At 41.9% G+C, this 19,581-nt stretch overlaps 1 protein-coding gene across 1 annotated transcript in view; it reads right to left on the reverse strand.

Annotated features, from left to right (window-relative positions):
* Positions 1 to 15,104: 15,104 nt before the first annotated feature.
* LOC122812098 (trophoblast glycoprotein-like) overlaps positions 15,105 to 19,581 on the reverse strand; it is a 124,432-nt gene continuing 119,955 nt past the window's right edge. The window contains exon 2 of the mRNA XM_044084381.1: positions 15,105 to 17,027. Coding sequence (XP_043940316.1) covers positions 16,190 to 17,027 — 838 coding nt within the window. The 3' untranslated portion in view covers positions 15,105 to 16,189. The remainder of the gene's footprint in view (positions 17,028 to 19,581) is intronic.

Genomic DNA, 19,581 nt, shown 5'->3' on the forward strand with positions numbered 1-19,581 from the left:
TCTGAAACTCGAAAATGAAAATTTCAGGAGCCAGCCGACTGGCACTTGTGAACTGCTTCTGCTTTGGGCACCATACAGCAAGAAAGACTGATGTAATGGCATTGGCTGCATGTTTTATACCCCTGACGACCTGACATCATGGAAGAAGGGACAGTAACCAACGCAGGACCCAAGACTTTGTTATTCATGCCGATTGAGGACTACTGCAAGCAAATAAAGTACAGTTTTGTACCTACCATAAATGTAGATGTTTGAGTGTACACCCTGCTGCAGTCATTACACTTGGGTTATCCTGTCATCAGGCAGTCCCGCAGTCGGCCGGAATTCCAAAGTCTTGGTCCAGCGTCGGTTGCTGTCGCTTCTTCCCTGATGTCAGTGCGCCGGGGGTATATATGATGCATCCAACGCCATTTTCTTTAGTTTTTCTTGCCCCAGATGTCAGGTGCCCCCTAAAAGGTGGTCAGTAATTAGTACCAATTTATGAAGTTTTAGCACAAACACAAAATCCCTCTAGCTATAAGCAAATACATCAGGAAGGTTTTGTAGAGATTTAGCCAGTTAGATTAGAGGGGAAGGAGGGAGGGTAACCTGGACTGCAGCATGGTGTACACTCGAACATCTACATTTATGGCAGGTACAAAACTGTACTATGTTCATCGTGTTACCCTGCTGCCGTCATTACACTTGGGTAGAATCCCAAAGCTAAGGATGGGTGGAGGAGTCATAGAGGGTTAGAGCAGGTTATAAGGCCCTGCAGAACTGCAGTGACGAAGCCAGCTCTAGTCTTAGAGTAAAGTGGTAAGTGGTAGTGTTTGGTGAAGGTGTGTACTGAACTCCAAGTTGCAGCTTCCAAAATCTCCGTGGTTGGCACCCCCCTGAGGAAGGCTGGAGATGTAGCTGTTGCCCTGGTAGAGTGGGGCCTAATGGTAGCAGGGACTGGTTTTCCTTGATGGGTATAGTAAAAACGAATGAAATTTCCTATCCATTTGGAAATGGTTTGTTTTGATATAGCCTTCCCTTGTGAAGCTGTAGCATAGGATACAAAGAGCTGGCCAGATTTTCTGAAAACCTTAGTTTTATCCAAGTAGTAACGAAGTTGCCTGTGAATGTCCAAGGAATGCCGGAGTCTTTCTCCTTTGTTCTGTGGATTTGGGAAGAAGGTGGGTAAGTGGATGGTTTGATTTAAAGCCACACTGGAAACCACCTTAGGCATGAAGGAAGGATTAGTTCGAAGAGAAACTCTGTCTTGATGGAAAATGAGGAAAGGTTCCACTGCTATTAGCACCTGCAGCTCTGAGACTCTTCTAGCTGAAGTTATTGCTAGCAGCAGGGCAGTCTTCCATGATATAAACTGTAGATCTGCAGAGAAAGATGGTTCAAAGGGAGGTAGCGTAAGTTTTTCCAGAATAAAATTGAGGTCCCATGTTGGTGTAGGTGCTCTCCTGGGGGGTCTAATTTTTTTTGCCCCTCTGAGGAAAGTACAGTTTTGTACCTACCATAAATGTAGATGTTCGAGTGCTAATACAGCTGCAGTCATAACAGATGGCTTCTCCTGCTGTCAGGCGGGTCCTCGGTCGGCCGAATTCCAAAGTCTAGGTCTGGCGTCGGTTGTCGTCGCTTCTTCCCTGACGTCAGTGCGACAGGAGTATAAAAGAACCAGCCAACGCCATTTTCTTCAGTTTTTCTTGCCCCAGATGTCAGGTGCCCCCAGAAGGAAGGCAATACATAAATTTATATAATAAAGCAATGCAATATAATCAAAATACAGTAGTTGCAAGCAAATACACCCTAAATGAATACCCCAATCAGGTTGTATGAAGAGGTGTTAGCCAATAGGCCTGTCCCAAGAGGGGAAGGAGGGAGGGAAACCTGGACTGCAGCTGTATTAGCACTCGAACATCTACATTTATGGTAGGTATAAAACTGTACTATGTTCATCGTGCATACAGCTGCAGTCATAACAGATGGGTAGAATCCCAAAGCTAAGAAAAGGGTGGTAGGCACTAGGTGGAACTAGGAGGTGCCAGGATGCCCTGCAAGACTGCAGTGGCAAAGCCTGCTCTAGTTTTGGAGTATAATGGTAGGTGGTAGTGCTTGGAGAAGGTATGCACAGAACTCCAAGTGGCTGCTTCCAAAATATCTTTGGTAGGAACTCCTCTGCGGAAAGCTGCAGAGGTAGCTGTGGCCCTTGTGGAGTGAGATCTGATGCCTGCAGGTACAGTTTTAACATGAAAAGAGTAACAAAAGCATATGCAGTGGGCTATCCATTTTGAGATTATCTGTTTGGAAATTGGCTTCCCTTGAGCTCCTATAGCATAGGACACAAAGAGCTGTTCTGTTTTTCTGAAAGGCTTTGTTCTGTCCAAATAATAATGCAGCTGTCTGTGGATGTCGAAGGAATGCAGTAGTCTCTCCCCTTTGTTTTGAGGATTAGGGTAAAAGGTCGATAAGTGGATAGCCTGATTCAAAGCTACCCTGGATACCACCTTTGGCATAAAGGACGGGTTGGTTCGTAAGGAAACTCTGTCCTGATGGAAGATGATAAAAGGCTGCACAGCCATGAGGGCTTGTAGTTCTGATACCCTGCGAGCTGAGGTGATAGCCAGAAAGAAAGCTGTTTTCCAGGACAAATATTGCAAATCTGTTGAGGCAGCTGGCTCAAAGGGAGGCAAGGTCAGCTTTTCTAGAATGAAATTGAGGTACCAAGCAGGTATTGGTTGTTTCCTTGGGGGTTTTATATTCTTCACCCCTCTGAGGACCTGTCTTAAGAGGGGGTGAGAGAATAAAGGTGGATCAGTGTTGTATTCTGCAGAAATGGCTGAGGCATGGATTTTGATGGAAGAAAATGAAAGTCCACTGCTTAGCAGCTCAGCTAGATACTGTAATATTTGGGGTAAATTCAGTTTTCCAGGATTCTGGCCCTTTTTCTCATTCCAGGTACAAAACCGTTTCCATTTTGCGGAGTAAGCTTTTCTAGTAGATGGCCTTCTGGCCTCCAAAATGACATCCTGCACCTCCTTGGAGAGTAGGGTCTGTTAAGGAATCTTCCATGCGGCCAGATTGAGTGTTTTCAGCTGACTGTGAAGAGTTTTGAAGCTGTGCTGAGTCAGAAGAAGAGGCATTAGAAGCAGGGTCCATGGTGGGGAATGTGTCAGGCTCCTCAGGAGTGGATACCAGTTCTGTCTTGGCCAGTCTGCAGCAATGAGAATCATCTTTGGTCTGTCTGCTCTGGTTTTTAATAGAACTTTGGGCAGCAGAGGAAGAGGCGGAAAGGCATAAACTGTCATTGTTGTCCAAATGAAAGAGAGAGCGTCCACTCTCCAGGCCTGTGGATGAAAAGACCTTGAGCAGAATTTTGTCAATTGGTGATTTTTGTGGGAGGCAAAGAGATCTATGTCTGGCCTTCCCCATGCTTGTATTATCTCTGTAAAGACTTGAGGATGCAACTTCCATTTGTGTGGATCTGTCATATTTCTGCTTAGGTCGTCTGCCAGTGTGTTTTCCTTGCCTGGAAAGTACTGTGCTTGAAGTTCGATTTGTAATTCCAGAGCCATGTTCCAAAGTGACATGGCCAGCCTGCATAGGGGGTATGAATGGGTTCCACCCTGTTTGTTTATGTACCACATTACTGTGGTGTTGTCTGTCCTTATCAATAGCTGACCTGGATGCAGAAGGTCTTTGAAAGCTATTATAACATTTATTACTGCTAGCATTTCCTTTTGATTGATGTGAAGGTGCTTTTCTTTATGAGTCCATTTGCCCTGAATGCACCGATCTGTCATGTGCGCCCCCCAGGCGTAGTCCGAGGCGTCTGTTGTGATGACTTGATTTGCTTGAGGCTTGCAGAATGGGAGACCTGTGTTTGTTTGGCATGCTTGAGCCCACCACAGAAATTCTTTTGAAGACATGGAATTAGTGGTAATATTGTTTCCAAACTGTGGCTGTGTTGAGATCATAGGTTTTTCAGGTACCATTGAAGTTTCCTCATATGCAGCTTTGCACATGGGATTAGTAGGATGCAAGATGCCATGAATCCCAGAGCCTGCAGGATTTTCCTTGCAGTCAGCCTGGTGAAATTTGCTAGTTTTCTGAAGTATTGAGTTAGTTGCCCCTGTTTCTCTGGCGTGAGGTAGGCCATCTGGGTGTTTGTGTCCAAGTTGGCACCCAGGAAAATTATTTTCTGAGAGGGTATTAGCCTTGATTTCTTTTTGTTGACTGTTATGTTAGATGTTTCAGAAGTATGTGCTTGCTGTCCGCTTGGATCAGGCAGTCATCCAAATATGGGTATATTTGTATCCCTTGAAGTCTGCAGTAGGCAATTACTGATGCCAGGAATTTTGTGAATACTCTGGGCGCAGTAGATAAGCCAAAGGGCAATGCAGATAATTGATAATGGGTTGAACCTGCAAGAAATCTGAGGTATCTTCTGCAATTTTGTCTGATTGGGACATGCAGGTATGCCTCCTTGAGGTCCAATGTTACCAGCCAAGACTCCTTGCCCAGCATGGGAAGAAGCTGCTGTAATGTGAGCATCTTGAATTTTGGTACGAGTAAAAATGTGTTTAGGATGGATAGGTCCAAAATAGGTCACCAATCTTTTCCCTTCCTTGGTACCAGGTATAGTCTGGAATAAAAACCTTGACCTTGTTCTTGAGTAGGTACCTCTTGAATAGCTTTCATGTCCATGAGATCAGAAATGTGTCTTTGTGCCTCTGCCCTTTGATTGTGTGGCAGGTTTGGCAGGCCTCTCATTTTTGGAAGGGTGTGAAAATGTAATCTGTAGCCTCTGTTTATAATGTCCAGGATCCATTTGTCTTTTGTGACAATATGCCAATTTTTTGAAAATAATGCCAGTTTTCCGCCTAAGGGTGCTGCCATTTCAGCCTTGCTTGGCATGCAAAGGGGAAAGTCATTGGGCTTGCTTTCTGAATGGCTGCGAACTATCCTCACCACCTCTTTGTGTAGGAGCTTGCCATTGTCTGCCTCTAAATGATCCTTGAGATTGCCCTCTGCCCCTCAGGCATCTGTATCTACCTCTTTGGGGTCTGTCCGTGGCTGGAAAGGACCAATTTTTGGAGGGCCAATTTCTACTGAAACGTGGAGGTTGTACCTGTAGAAAATCTTTCACTGTTTGCATTGATTTAGCCTTTTCCTCCATTTTCTTTAATACCTCCTCAGCTTTAACACCAAATAATACATCCTTTTGTAGAGGGGCATCTAGTAATTTAGCTTTGACATGATCTGGTAAAATTTGCTCCTTGAGCCAGGCATGTCTACATATGACTGATCCTGTGACAGCAGCTCTACATGAGGCCTCTAGAGTATCAAAACCACATTGCAAGGTATGTTTACCCACTTGTTCTGCACTATGCATCAAATCCTACAACTCCTTCAAGTCTGGTTGTTCAGGTTGTGACATTTTGCTTCTTAACTGTGATAACAGAAACTGTTGGTACTTTAACATATGGAACTGGCAGTTTAATGCCCTCATGGTTAAGGTGGCCGAGGTGTATACCTTTTTTCCCCACCTTTCTAAAGATCTGGAATCTCTCTCAGAAGGTAAAGGATTTTTAGCAGTGGAGGCCTTAATTCCCTTGGGGCCCTGTGAGATAGTTTCTGGGTCAGCTGCATGGCTTTTGTATAGAAATTGGTGTGAGTCAGGAACCCGGTAGTACCTGTCAGGTTTGACTGGGGCTGGAGGTAAAGAATCCGGGTTAAGGCAGGCCTCCGAATACACATCATCTAGTATGTCTAAGACAGGAGGTATAGCCAGAGGCCTGTGCTGAGGTAGCAAGAGAAAATCCCTAAGCCTTTTCTTGGAATCTGAATACTCTTGGCCTTCCCAGTGGAAGTGCTCCCTTAAGGTATGCAAGGTTTCCCCAAATGAGTAATCCTCTGGAGGAGACAGAGGGAATGGACTCCTCTGCATCAGAATCTTCAAAAGGGGAGTAAGAATGTTCCTGTTCATCCGAGTGCTCTGAAATAATGGAGGCTTGGTCAGAGGAGGGGGATTCTTCCTCCACTCAGGGCCTTTTGTCCGGGGGGGGGGGTGAGAATCCCTGATAAGAGTAATTAAATCCTCAGCCATTTTAAGCATCTGTTTTTTAGGCATGGGGCCTGGAGAAGGGCCCTGTGTAGCTGGTCTCTTAGAATGCATGGCTGCTTTAGACTTAGTGAAAGCCTTGATGGAAAAAGAAGAGGAAGGTCTGAAGACACCCTGAGAGGAGGCAGACCTGTCTACATTTTGAGTTTCACCACCAAGAGTGGCTACGGTATCTGTAGGCTTTGGCGTGGTGTCGGTAGAGGCCTCGGACCTCGTGTGTCGGTCCTTATCTTTGTGTTTTTTCAACAAAACTGGAGTCGGAGTATCCGACGACATAATATAGTTAAATTTTCTGCCAAAATAGTGCTGGGCGAACTCCACCCAACGCTTAATGGTGCGTTTGTTGAATGTAGCGCAAAAACGACAGACCGAGACGTTGTGGTCTGGGCCTAAGCAAGGAATGCAGAGGGAATGAAAATCCTTATGCGGTATTTGCTTCCCACATGAAATACAATTATTAACTTTGTCTGACATCGGTCTGAGGCAAGAAAAGTTTCCCCAACAGGGTACTTAGCTTTCAAGAAGACTTCGGTTGCAAAATTTTCGTAATTTCAGGAGCTGGCCGACCGGCACTTGTGAACTGCTTCTGCTTCAGGCACCGCGTGGCAAGAAAGACTGAAGAAAATGGCATTGGCTGGTTCTTTTATACCCCTGTCGCACTGACGTCAGGGAAAAAGCGACGACAACCGACGCTGGACCTAGACTTTGGAATTCGGCCGACCGAGGACCCGCCTGACGGCAGGAGAACCCATCTGTTATGACTGCAGCTGTATGCACGATGAACATCTGCCTTAGAAGTGGATGTGAAAATAAGGGTGGATCTGTGTTGTAGTGGGCTGAAATAGCTGATGCATGGATTTTAATGGAAGAAAAAGAAAGTCCTTTGTGCAACATCTCAGTTAAGTACTGTAGAATCTGAGGCATGTGAGGCTGGTGTGTGTTTTGGCCTTTAGCTTGGTTCCAGGCGCAAAATCTTTTCCATTTGTCCGAGTAGGCCTTCCTGGTGCTGGGTCTCCTAGCTTCCAGAAGAACATCCATAACTGCTTGGGAAAGAGAAGCTGGCTGGATGCTTAGCTGATTTGCCATGCAGCCAGATTTAAGGTTTTGAGCTGGCTGTGTAAAATCTGATTGTTTTGCTGTGTGAGCAAATGAGCAATTTGTGGCAGAATCCAAGGTGGGCCCTGGGCCATATTCATTAATAGTGGGTACCAGTGCTGGTGTGGCCAGTCTGGGGCAATGAGTATCAGTCGTGGTCTCTCCTTTCTGACTTTCATAAGCACTTTTGTGAGGAGAGGCAATGGAGGGAAGGCATATACTGTCAGGTTTTTCCAACTGAATAAGAGTGCGTCCACTTTCCAAGCTTGATGGTGAGGTGTCCTTGTACAAAATTTTGTTAACTGACAGTTTTGGGGGCTTACAAACAGGTCTATGTCTGGAAGGCCCCATTTTTGAGTTATCATTGCAAATACTTGTGGATCCAGTTTCCACTCGTGGGGATCCATGATGTTTCTGCTGAGGTTGTCTGCCAATGTGTTCTTTTTTCCTGGCAGGAATTGAGCTTGTAACTGAACTTGGTAAGTCAGTGCTCAGTGCTGTGTTCCACAAGGTCATTGCTTGCCTGCATAGAGGGTAGGAGTGTGTACCCCCTTGTTTGTTTATGTACCACATTACTGTGGTGTTGTCCGTCCTTATTGTAAGTTGTCCTGGATGTAATAGGTTCTTGAAGGCTGTCAGAGCATTCTGTACAGCTAACATCTCTTTCTAATTGATATGCAGATTTCTTTGATCTGCAGTCCATACACCTTGAACTGTCCTGCCATGTGTGCCCCCCAGGCGTAGTCCGATGCATCTGTTGTCATAGTTTGCCTGGCTGGGGGCAAGGTGAAAGGCTGACCCTTGTTGAGGTGACATGCCTGTGACCACCATAGAAACTCCTGTTGTAGGCAAGGAATGAGAGATATCATTGTGTCCAAGCTGTGAGTACACCTTGAACGCACTGTCCTGCCATGTGTGCCCCCCAGGCGTAGTCCAATGCATCTGTTGTCATAGTTTGCCTGGCTGGGGGCAAGGTGAAAGGCTGACCCTTGTTGAGGTGACATGCCTGTGACCACCATAGAAACTCCTGTTGTAGGCAAGGAATGAGAGATATCATTGTGTCCAAGCTGTGGCTGTGTTGAGACCATACGCTTTTTAGGTACCACTGTAATTTCCTCATATGCAGCTTTGCAAATGGTATTAGTAGTATGCAAGATGCCATGAAGCCCAAGGCCTGCAGAATTTTTCTTGCAGGGAGTAGGGACTTTGTTGCCATTGTTTTGAAATATTGAGTTAGTTGTAGTTGTTTGTCTGGCGTCAGATAAGCCTTCTGGGCCGTTGTATACAAGCTGGCACCCAGGAATGTCATATTTTGTGAGGGTACTAGTTTTGATTTCTTTTCATTTACTGTGTACCCCAGGCAACTTAAGATGTTTTACAAAAGCCAGATGTTGTAAGAGGATGTCCTTGCTTTCTGCTTGGATGAGGCAGTCATCCATGTATGGGTATATTTGAATTCCTCTTTGTCTGCACTATGCAATTACTGGTGCCAGGCATTTTGTGAAGACGGTGGGCACAGTAGATAAGCCAAAGGGCAGTGCAGAGAATTTCTAATGGGTTGAGCCTGCAATGAAACGGAGATATCTTCTGCAACTTTGTCTGATAGGGACATGCAGGTATGCCTCCTTGAGGTCCAACGTTACTAGCCATGCTTTCTTGCCCAACATGGGAAGAAGCTGCTGTAGTGTTAGCATCTTGAATTTGGGTACTTGTAAGAAGGTGTTTAGAATTGAAAGGTCCAGAATTGGTCTCCAGGCATTGTCCTTTCTGGGGACTAGAAAGAGTCTTGAGAAAAATCCTTGGCCTTGCTCTCGTGTAGGTGCCGGTTGAATGGCTCTCATATCCATGAGGGCTGTAATTTGTTTTTGTGCCTCTGCCCATTGATTTTGTGGCAGGTTTGGCATTCCTCTTTTCATTGGCAAGGTGTGGAAATGGAATCTGTATCCTCGTGAAATTATGTCTAGGATCCATTTGTCCTTTGTGACAATGTGCCAGTTGTCTGAAAAAAGTGTGAGTTTTCCTCCCAAGGGAGCTGCCAAGAGAGTGTTGCTTGGCCAGATGAAGTGCAAGTCATTGAGTTTGCCTTCTGGTAGTTTGGGACCTGTCTTCTCCTCCCTTCTGTGTTGCAGTGCCCCATTGTCGAGGTTTGTATTGGGCTTGTGGTTGTCGTCTGCCTCTTGGACGTCTGTATTTACCCCTCTGTGGTCTGTCAGTAGCTGGAAAGGACCAATTCTTAGTTGGCCAATTTCTGCTGAAGCGAGGGTGCTGTACCTGTAGAAAATCTTTGACTGTCTGCATAGATTTTGCCTTATCCTCCATTTTCTTTAAGACTTCTTCTGCCTTAACTCCAAATAGAACATCCTGTTGTAAGGGAGCATCTAGAAGCTTTGCTTTAACATGATCAGGCAGAGTTTGTTCCTTTAACCAAGCATGTCTACGTATAACAGACCCAGTGACAGCTGCTCTGCAGGAAGCCTCCAAAGAATCAAAACCACATTGTAAAGTATGTTTGCCCACCTGTTCAGTTGCATGCAACAGATCCTGCATTTCTTTCAATTCAGACTGTTGAGGGAGTGTGCTCAATTTTTATTTTACCTGAGACATTAGAAATTGCTGATATTTTAGCATGTGAAATCGGCAATTTAGTGCTCTCATAGCTAGAGTGGCTGAGGTGTAAACCTTTTTCCCCCACCTGTCTAGTGCTCTGGAGTCCCTTTCAGAGGGTACAGGATTTTTTGCCATAGAAGCCTTAGCCCCTTTGGGACCCTAGGAGATAGTCTCTGGATCAGCAACAGGGCTTTTATAAAGGAATTTGTGGGAATCAGGCACTCTGTAGTATCTGTCTGGTTTGGCTGGAACGGGAGGCAGAGAATCTGGGTTCAAACTAGATTCTAAGTAAACATCATCCACAATGTCTAAAACTGGGGGGATGGCAAGTGGTCTGTGCTGGGGGAGTAAAAGAAACTCTCTGAGCCTTTTCTTTGAGTCAGAGTAGTCCTGACCTTCCCAGTGAAAATGTTCCCTCATAGTGAGTAAAGTTTCCCCAAAGGAGTAGTCTTCAGAAGGAGAAGCTGAGGGGATAGACTCCTCAGCATCAGAATCTTTATAAGGTGAGAAGGAGTAATCTTGGTCCTCAGAGGAGCCTGAGGAAATAGACACTTGATCAGAGGAGGCATAATCCTCTTCTTGTCTAGGCCTTTTGTCGGGTGGGGGTTGGGAACCCCTGATTAAAAAGATCAAATATTCAGCCATTTTAAGCATCTGTTTCTTAGGCATGGGGCCTTGAACTGGAGACTGAAGTGCAGTCTTTTTAGGTTTAATAGGAGTCTTAAGCTTAGAATACGTTTTATGGTGAGTGTTGTCAGTCTGAAGACGCCTTCAGAAACCGAAGGTGTTTCTGCAGCACCGACATCTCTTTCTGCAGAGTCGTCGGTAAGGGCTAAACAAAATGGCTGCGTCGGCCTAGCGCTTTCTGCCAAAGGCTCCAAAGCGGTCTCGGGTTCCAAATCTGTGGTAGTCAGGGGCTGCGTCAGAGCATCACTGAAGACCGGTGAACCGGAGACCGTTCCAGCTGAGGCCTCGGAGTCTGGCTTGGGCCTAGGCTGCCTGTCCTTATCCTTGCGTTCTTTGAGCATGCCGGTAGTTGGTTGCTCCGATGGCATTGTGTAGTTAAATTTTCTACCGAAGTAGTGTCGTGCGAAATCAAAGCGTCTTTTTATAGTACGCTTATTAAACCTAGCACAAAAATGACAACCAGTAACATCGTGGTCTGGGCCCAGGCAAGGTATGCAGTAAGAATGAAAATCCTTATGAGGTATTTGCTTCCCACAAGAAATACAATTGTTAACTTTTTCTGACATCATTCTGAGGCACAAAAAGTTTCCCCAATGGGGTACTTAGCTTTATTGAAGACTTCGGATCTGAAATTCGACTTCGAAAATCTCAGGAGTCGGCCGACCGGCACTTGCGAACTGCTTCTGCTTCGGGCACCGCACGGCAAGAAAGACTGAAGAAAATGGTGTTGGATGCATCATATATACCCCTGTCGCACTGACGTCAGGGAAGAAGCGATAGCAACCAACGCCGGACCAAGACTTTGGAATTCCAGCCGACTGCGGGACCGCCTGACGACAGGATAACTCAAGTGTGATGACTGCAGCAGGGTAACACGATGAACATCCCCAAATGTGATGACTGCAACAGTGAAACACGAATAACATTCACAGTTCAAATCAAAGTTATGGTATGGTTAAGATACTTATTCAGAGAGATGCAATGGACAGATGGAGACATCTGGTATCAAATCCAGATTTACAAGACATAAACACAGATTTAACCAACTGTACTCTTTATTTACTCAGTCATTTGTTAACTGGGTAAGCCTTGCTGAGATTTTTAAAAATATGGTCCAAGAAACAATTTCATGGGCAAATGAAATATTCAGCTAATAAAGAACAATCAATCAATCAGCATGTCTTGAGAAGTGGAATGAAAATACCTGAAAAAATAAAATGTGAACTTGGGAAGAACATGCATCCTTTCAAGGCTTGATTAGCACAATTTTTTTTTATAAAGTTTTGATTTCAAGTAATGTTATTTTCCACTCTGTTTTCTATAAATTCTAAGTGGTTGGCATACCTGCCCCCCCCCCCTTCTAATTACCAAGGATGTTGGTTCACAGCTTCTGCAGCACAATCATGCAAGTTTTACATCAAGTGTTCATTTGCATTCAAATTCAAACAGTTCTAGGGGCACAACAAAGGACTAAACAGTTCCAATATTTTACTTAAGTAATGCAAGTCAAAGGATTTTATCTATTTCATAGGGTTGCCATCTTTTCAAATGCCCAAAGTGGGACATTTTTTGCAGAAATGTGAAATTTTGCAGGACAAAACATACCCGCTGTCAATGCAAAGGACAGAACTTCACTTCTTTTGTCAAAATAAAAGCTTATTTTTGTAGCATTTGAGTTACTTATGCTATTCCATATAATATTATGTGTTCCAGATACAAAATAACTGTATTACGCAAAATTAAAGAAAACTTAAGAAATATATTTTTTTCTTAAAATCTCAGGACATTTGGCACTTAATTTTTTCGCAGGACACATCTGCCCAAAGTGGAACTGTCTCTTGCAAAGAGGGACAGGTGGTAACCCTACTATTTCAGCAGTTTCCTAACACTACTATTTTTTGGGGGGTGGGTGGGCATGATTAATGAGATATAAACTTCTACATCCAGGCTGGTGTGGGTAGCAGTGTTAACTGTAGCTATTTCTTATTAGTCTTTTTTCCAGTTTTTTTTTCTTTTCAATCAAGGAAACTTTAAGGTTAGATTGCAAAAAGTTCTTATATTTAAAGAATAAATTCAACACCTCTGTTTGTAATCAACTTTTTTAATTTGTCACAGCATTTAATATATACATTGGTAACACAGTACCCATCAAAAAGTTTCCAAGTGGCATAACCACATGCAGCAACCATTAAAAAATTAAATAATATTACAAATTTTGTGCAAAACACAACTATAGTGCTCTGTGCATTCTGTCCATGCTGAGCTACATGTGATCTCTGCAAATGTTACGCAGATCTTTTTCACACAAAGTACAATTGTCTGTATTGCATTTCTGTAAAAACTGAAGAAAATAACACTACTGATGCAAAACAGTAAAGAAAAGAAACATTTTCTAGGAAGGGATTTGTACTGGTTTAACTTCAAAGAAATTAGTCTGGCATAAGAAGTTCTTGCATATATTCAGTAAGGGCTACCTAATGTCTGTGAAATGCAGGTACACAGAGTTGCTTACAGGCTCAATACACTTCAGCAGTATAATGTGAGGTATCCAGGAAGCTTTAACAATGACTAGGCCCACAATGAAAGAAGCTGAGTTGTATAAATCAGTGATAAAATGGTTATGACTAAAATGCAACATCCATTTCACTTAGCTTTTCCAACTGTGTCAGGTCTTTAAATATCAAGCTAACAAAAAAATTCCATCAAAGTGAGCTCCATCCACTGCCATCAAATTAAGCAGAAGCTGAGCTCTTCAAGTGTCAGGAGAAGAAGAAATAACAATCCTACACATTACCTCGAACCAACAAACTCATGTCTGTTAACACTCACCAGGCAAAATGCAGGAAGTTCTCAATCAAAAACACAGCGATATGTGAAATAGCATGTATTAGTCTAGCTACACAAAGTAAGACAATTTCTGTACTATATGTAAAACAAAAAAATCCTACTAACTCCATTGAATTACAGAAAGCCAGAGATAGAAATTCTCACCATACCTCTCAGTTATAGATTTTTGCAGAGTGTCCAGATATTTGCCTTATATTTTTGTCCATTTCTGATAAAATTGTGGTTTTCTAGCAAATTAGTGGCCAATAATTAAAGAATGAAGTTAGAAAATAATGAAGGCCATTTGAGTTTCAGACTTCATACCCTTCAGAAAATTCATGCTTATGCAAAACCTGTTATTCTATCAACTTTCTAAGTTTGTAAGAGCACTATTTAAAAATTATCCATACTTTTGGGCCTTTGCCCCACTTTTACTTATGGCTTTGTCCAGATTTCTTGCTCTCAGAGGTTGAGAGGTATGATTCTCACCTACTTATACCACGACTAGGAAATTATATCTATCACCTGTCAGACAACAAATAAGAAAATGTATGCCTTTTCTGGACACTTTAATATGTATGAGACAAAGTCTCTAACTCCAGACTTGCACAGCTATTGCTTCATTTTTTCTTTCCTTTCCATTGCCATCCAATAAAAATACTCATAAATATGGCAATGTGATGCATACCTGTCAACGTCTTAGCACAAGAAATCTGGACAAACCTTAAAATAATTGGGGACAAAGGCCCAAAATTAGGAAAATATTTTAAATATTGCTCATCTAAACTTAAAAAGTTGCTAGAACAACAGAATTTGTGTCAGCATCCATTTTCTGAAGGATATGACATCTGAAACCAAAATATATGTCATAATTTACTTACTTCAATCCCTGGTGATTTACCAGAAAACCATAAACTTTATGAGGAAAAAAAAATTAAGAGAAATCTGGACATTCTGTGAATTTATGGACAGTTGAGGGGTATGGTGACACTGACCAACCCATGTACCTTCATCTTGCCTATTATAGGCAAGACATAGCAACAGTCATTCAGTTTATGTCAGAATTCCATAGTTAAGGTGACTGATGTTCAATCTCACTTCAGCCACAGTGAATGAAGCTGATTTCTCTGCTGGTGTACTGTAATGCAGCAGAGAATAAAGTTTAATATGTTTTTATCCCCCTTAGTTACACACCTGGCTCACAAATGTACCTCATTTTAAGGATCATTTCCCTATTTTGAGTATTAAAAATTCAATCTTCCTTGCTGTTCTGCATTAAAAGGGTTTGTCAGACATTCCTTTAACAAATATCCATGGAAAATAAGCTGAATCATATTGAGTCAGCAAAAGAACTTTTTAAAAGTATGAAGTAACATGTTTTAATCATGCATTAATTTTCACATTTGAAGTTCTTGTAAGTTTTCCACATGTTGGCCATTTGTTCCCCATTATGAGAGGTAGTATTCCATGTGTTGTCCATTTGTTCCACATTATGACAGGTAGTGTTCGACATGTTACCCACTTATTCTAAATTACTATTATGAATAAGACTTGAGAGCTATAATTACACATACTAGGTATCAATGTAATAAAAACTGGGTTCCTGAGTTCCTGACCCAGAGACTCCCCAGACTCTGGAATAGGCTGCCCATACATGTCAAGCAGAGTGCCTCTTTGGCCCTCTTCAAAAGGAACCTTGACAATTGGATTGGAGATAGGGAATTCACCCCGGGGATCACGTCAGTCGCCCTGCTAGACAGGGGTCCAGGGAAGTAAATACTGTGGGAAGAAATAGCCAGGGAATTGTTATGGCTAGGCTTGTATAGGCTCTAGGGCTGATAGCCTAGTACCAACCTATGACCCTATGAACCTATGAGAAAGCAAGAAGCTCCTATCCAGAATTATTACTTTCAGCTGCAATTGGGGTCTTACTACACCGCCCACCTTATTCTCCCTCATTTTAATAAGAGGTAAAACATTCATTTTAAGATCTGTATGTTGATTTTAACTTTTTTTTTCATACTGGCTATTCATTAATTACCACATTAAACTGCAGAGGTCTGTAAATGCCATTCTAAAATTGGCTCAGGATGTTGCAGACACAATACATTCCAGGTAACATTTCCATTTTCATTTGCTTTGCATTTTTGTTTTCACATAGAATACATCAATCATTCATGCACATACTCAAAATATTTGTATAAACATATTTACAATGTATTAAAAACTATGTAAATTTTGTGGAAAAACATTTAAAAAGTTTGCCACAGTCCAAGAAAATGGCAGCACACCCTTATCAGTCAAAGATGGGTGCATTTTGTGAAAAAAGGCTTTGAAAGTTCTTTATTGGTACCATACCTCACCGTTCAGTCAATGGATATATTGGAGGTGTTTTCTTATTTTTAATAACTAGCATCAGAAGTCAGACCATTTCTGCTGTCAAGCTCTACCACTGTTCCACAACTTCAATGTCAAAAATGCTGCTCATTTGTACTGAGTTATTCACTATTACCTCAGTGTTTCCTGCTTGGCAGTCATGCCACCATTTGGACCAGTTAAAATGAGCTGTTCAGACATTCAGTCCACTGTAAAAGGATAACACAGTTAATGAATCCTAAACATTCAAATGGCTGTTGGTTATTACCAGAGTTGCACTCTGTGGTCTACAGCAGTCTGAGTGTGTGTGTGTGTGTGTGTGTGTGTGTGTGTGTGTGTGTGTGTGTGTGTGTGTGTGTGTGTGTGTGTGTGTGTGTGTGTGTGTGTCCATGTGTATTCCTTTTGCCCTGGAAGCATCAAACTTTGCTAATTCTCCTGGAATAAACATGTGCAGTATACACTGGCCTGCTCTGAAATAACAGTAGTGATAATAATTCATACATCTGAAGTGGAAACCTGAGTAACTCTAGGATCAGAGTCTATCTCATAGCGATAATGGTACCCTTCCATTAGGTCCCGACATGCATCCCTCATGTTATATATCCAAGTTTTAATTTCTTTTCTATTGAGATACATTACAAAGAGGAAAATAATTCCAACAAAGCCCACAACTATGCCAAGTAAGACATAAGATGTTTGTAGAACAATCTCTGTATTCTCACTGCTGTGGCAACCAAGTTCCATTTCACTCAGCATTAAAAGAGAAACATTCTGCATGTCTTTGGGGTAAGCACAGACAAGTTTGTTTGCATTGAGTACCACCTCACTGGAATTAAGCCACTCTGCAAAATCTTCTATTTCGCAGTTGCAAAAAAATGGATTGTCCTTCAGCTGAATGCATAGATGCTTCTGTCTGCTCAGCTCATTCAGAACATCTACCCTCAGGTTCTTGAAGGCATTGGCGCTGAGATCGAGGAATTCAAGATCCAACCCACAAAAAGTGGAGTTCTTGAGGTCTATAATGGAATTGTTCTTCAGATCTAAATGCCTAAGTGCAGGGAGATGAGAGAAAATACCCAAGGGCAAATAGATCAGTTCATTGCTGGCCATATCTAATTTGGAAAGCTGCAAGAATCCCCCACTGTGGAGTACAGCTGCTATGTCACGGATGACCGAACTATTGTAGAATGCACGGTTCAAGTTAAGCTCCTGGATGGAATTATTTTCAGCAATGAATGCATTGGGGTGGACTTTTGCCAAGCGGTTGTTACTGAGATCCAGGAAGCGAAGGTTGGGAAGTGATGCAAATGCTTCTGGTTCCAAAAGAACAATCCTGTTAAAGAAACAGAAAAAGTTAACATTTTACAAAATGTTTCTTTTTCTTCTAAGTTTTTTCCTTATCAAAATATTTTTAAATGATATGCATTATGTAAAACAATGAAAAAACAGCAGTATTACTAAAACTTCTGAAATCAGCTTACTATAATAATAAGTACAATATCAAACATAGCTTCTTAGCCACTTTTCTCAACACATTCCCTGAAGCAAAGTAATCACATAAAATAAGATAATTTTACTTTGTTTTTTTCCATCATTCATCAAAGAACCTGATAATTACCTTCTACATGATAAGGCAAGATACAATATTCTAACAGCACCACTTTATAATGTTTATGTTTTAGTGAACTTTGAAGTACCTGGCATGACATTGAGGAAATGTGCATGTTCTTTGAAATCAGACATATGTCTGAGAAGGTGCTACCAAAATGTACAGCACCCTTTTAATACTGCACTTGGTTTCTGCTACTCAAACAGGTCTAGAAATTAATAATATACCACCTAAGCTATGGCGTTATTACCTGACCATTATAAAACATAACTCCAGTGTACTTCATTCTATCAACTATTCATTTCATTGGATCTATGGCAATTTGTCAATGAAGGTTAAGAGGAAAGTAAAATTGTATGAGAAACTTACCTTAACACTAGATGTTTCACTAGGATTCCGTACATATGAGAATTAGCTGTAGGCAGACAGCCACACAGCCAAATGACTCCCAGTATTCAGTAGATGTCCAAGAATAGGCTGACTACCCCCAAATATGGAGATGCGTACTTTCATCTCTGAAAAAGACAGAAAGCTATACCTCTCAACTGTATAGATTTTCGCAGAATGTCCAGATCTTTACCTTATATTTTTGGTCTGTTTCTCATAAAAAGTGTGGTTTTCTGGCAAATCATTGGAAAATCATTGAGGACTGAAGTCAGAAAATAATGACAGACATTTGAGTTTCAGACTTCATACCCCTCGGAAAATTCATGTTAATGCAAAACCTGGTACTCTATCAACTTTTTAAGTTTCAAAGAACATACACGAGTGAAACCATCACGAAAAAATACTGCTGTATAAAAGTCCAACTGATTTATTAAATAAAAAGAACAGATGAGCGCTTTCACGTACCAACCAGTACACTTCTTCAGATCAGTATCTTTGACTATAAGTTGCACAAAGGCACAACCAGGACGTGATACAGGACTTTATTGCTTGGTTGGCCAAGAATGTTTGACAATCCCATGAGATAAACTGAGAAATGTGGTTGGTGAAGGTCTGAGGTGCCTGGCTTAGTCTGCTGCCGCTATGACCAGAACCAGGAAAATGAATGAAATGTGTGTATTTAAAGGTTAATAGGTCAGTTTAGGACTCATCCACAAATATATATTGTGCAGTATTCAATGAAAGGATCTGTCTAAAAGCTCTAACACCTACTTCATTGAAATTAAGAGACTCAAATGAAGATATGACTGAGCTGTAACTTCTACAACATTCATTCCTTCTTCAATTACCTGCATAATCTCGTTTGGGGTTACAAGCAATCCAGAGCATAACCATTACTCTGTGGGTGTAAAGCAGAGAAAAATAATTCTAGACAGGGCAACATACCATTATAAGAAGCACACACACACACTCTCTTACACAATCTGTCAAACACACTGTGAAACAACACACACTTGTGCAAACACTCACACACACACACACACACACACACACACACACACACACACACACACACTCACTCACTCAAGCATTCACACTCACACACACACACACACACACACACACACACACACACACACACACACACACACACACACACACACACACTGTCTTACACAATCTCCCAAACTCACACTGTCATACACAACAACACACTCACACATGCAAACACACACACACACACACACACACACACACACACACACACACACACACACATACACACACACACACACACACACACACACACACACACACACACACACACACACACACACATTCATTCACTCACTCACACATGAAATGCAATGGTGAGCAATTCTGCGGGATTGCTAATTTCCTACAGTATGTCTTTCAGATGTAGAAAGAAATCAGAGCATCCACAAAAATACTCAGATATTCATATTCAACAAATTAAAAGCATTTGCTTGTAAAAAGCTTGTATTACATTCGGTATCTTATACCTAATCTCCTGAAAAGATATGTTCAGAATATTTTGCATATTCTGCCGCATTGTATAAAATTTCTACTATTGTCAATCAACCGAAATGTCCATTGTCAAGTGCTGCCCTTTACTTCAACATACTCAGGTAATTTCAGTCTTTGCCATGTCGCCCGGTCATGGCTAAAACTGGTCCTTGACCTGATCCTCCTACCCAACTAACAGATGTAACATAACAAAAAATAAAAAGGGAAAATAAAATATTCCACAACTGTAAGAATTTTGTACTTCAGAATATTACCTAGTTGGAATACTTACGAAGTGTAGTACCAAAGAAAGCATGTTAAAAGCAAAGGACAAAACTGATGCATTTGTCAGTAACTTCAGAGT

This window comes from Protopterus annectens, chromosome 1.part1 (genome assembly GCF_019279795.1).
Source record: "Protopterus annectens isolate FY-2018-M chromosome 1.part1, PAN1.0, whole genome shotgun sequence".
Taxonomy (NCBI): Eukaryota; Metazoa; Chordata; order Ceratodontiformes; family Protopteridae; genus Protopterus; species Protopterus annectens.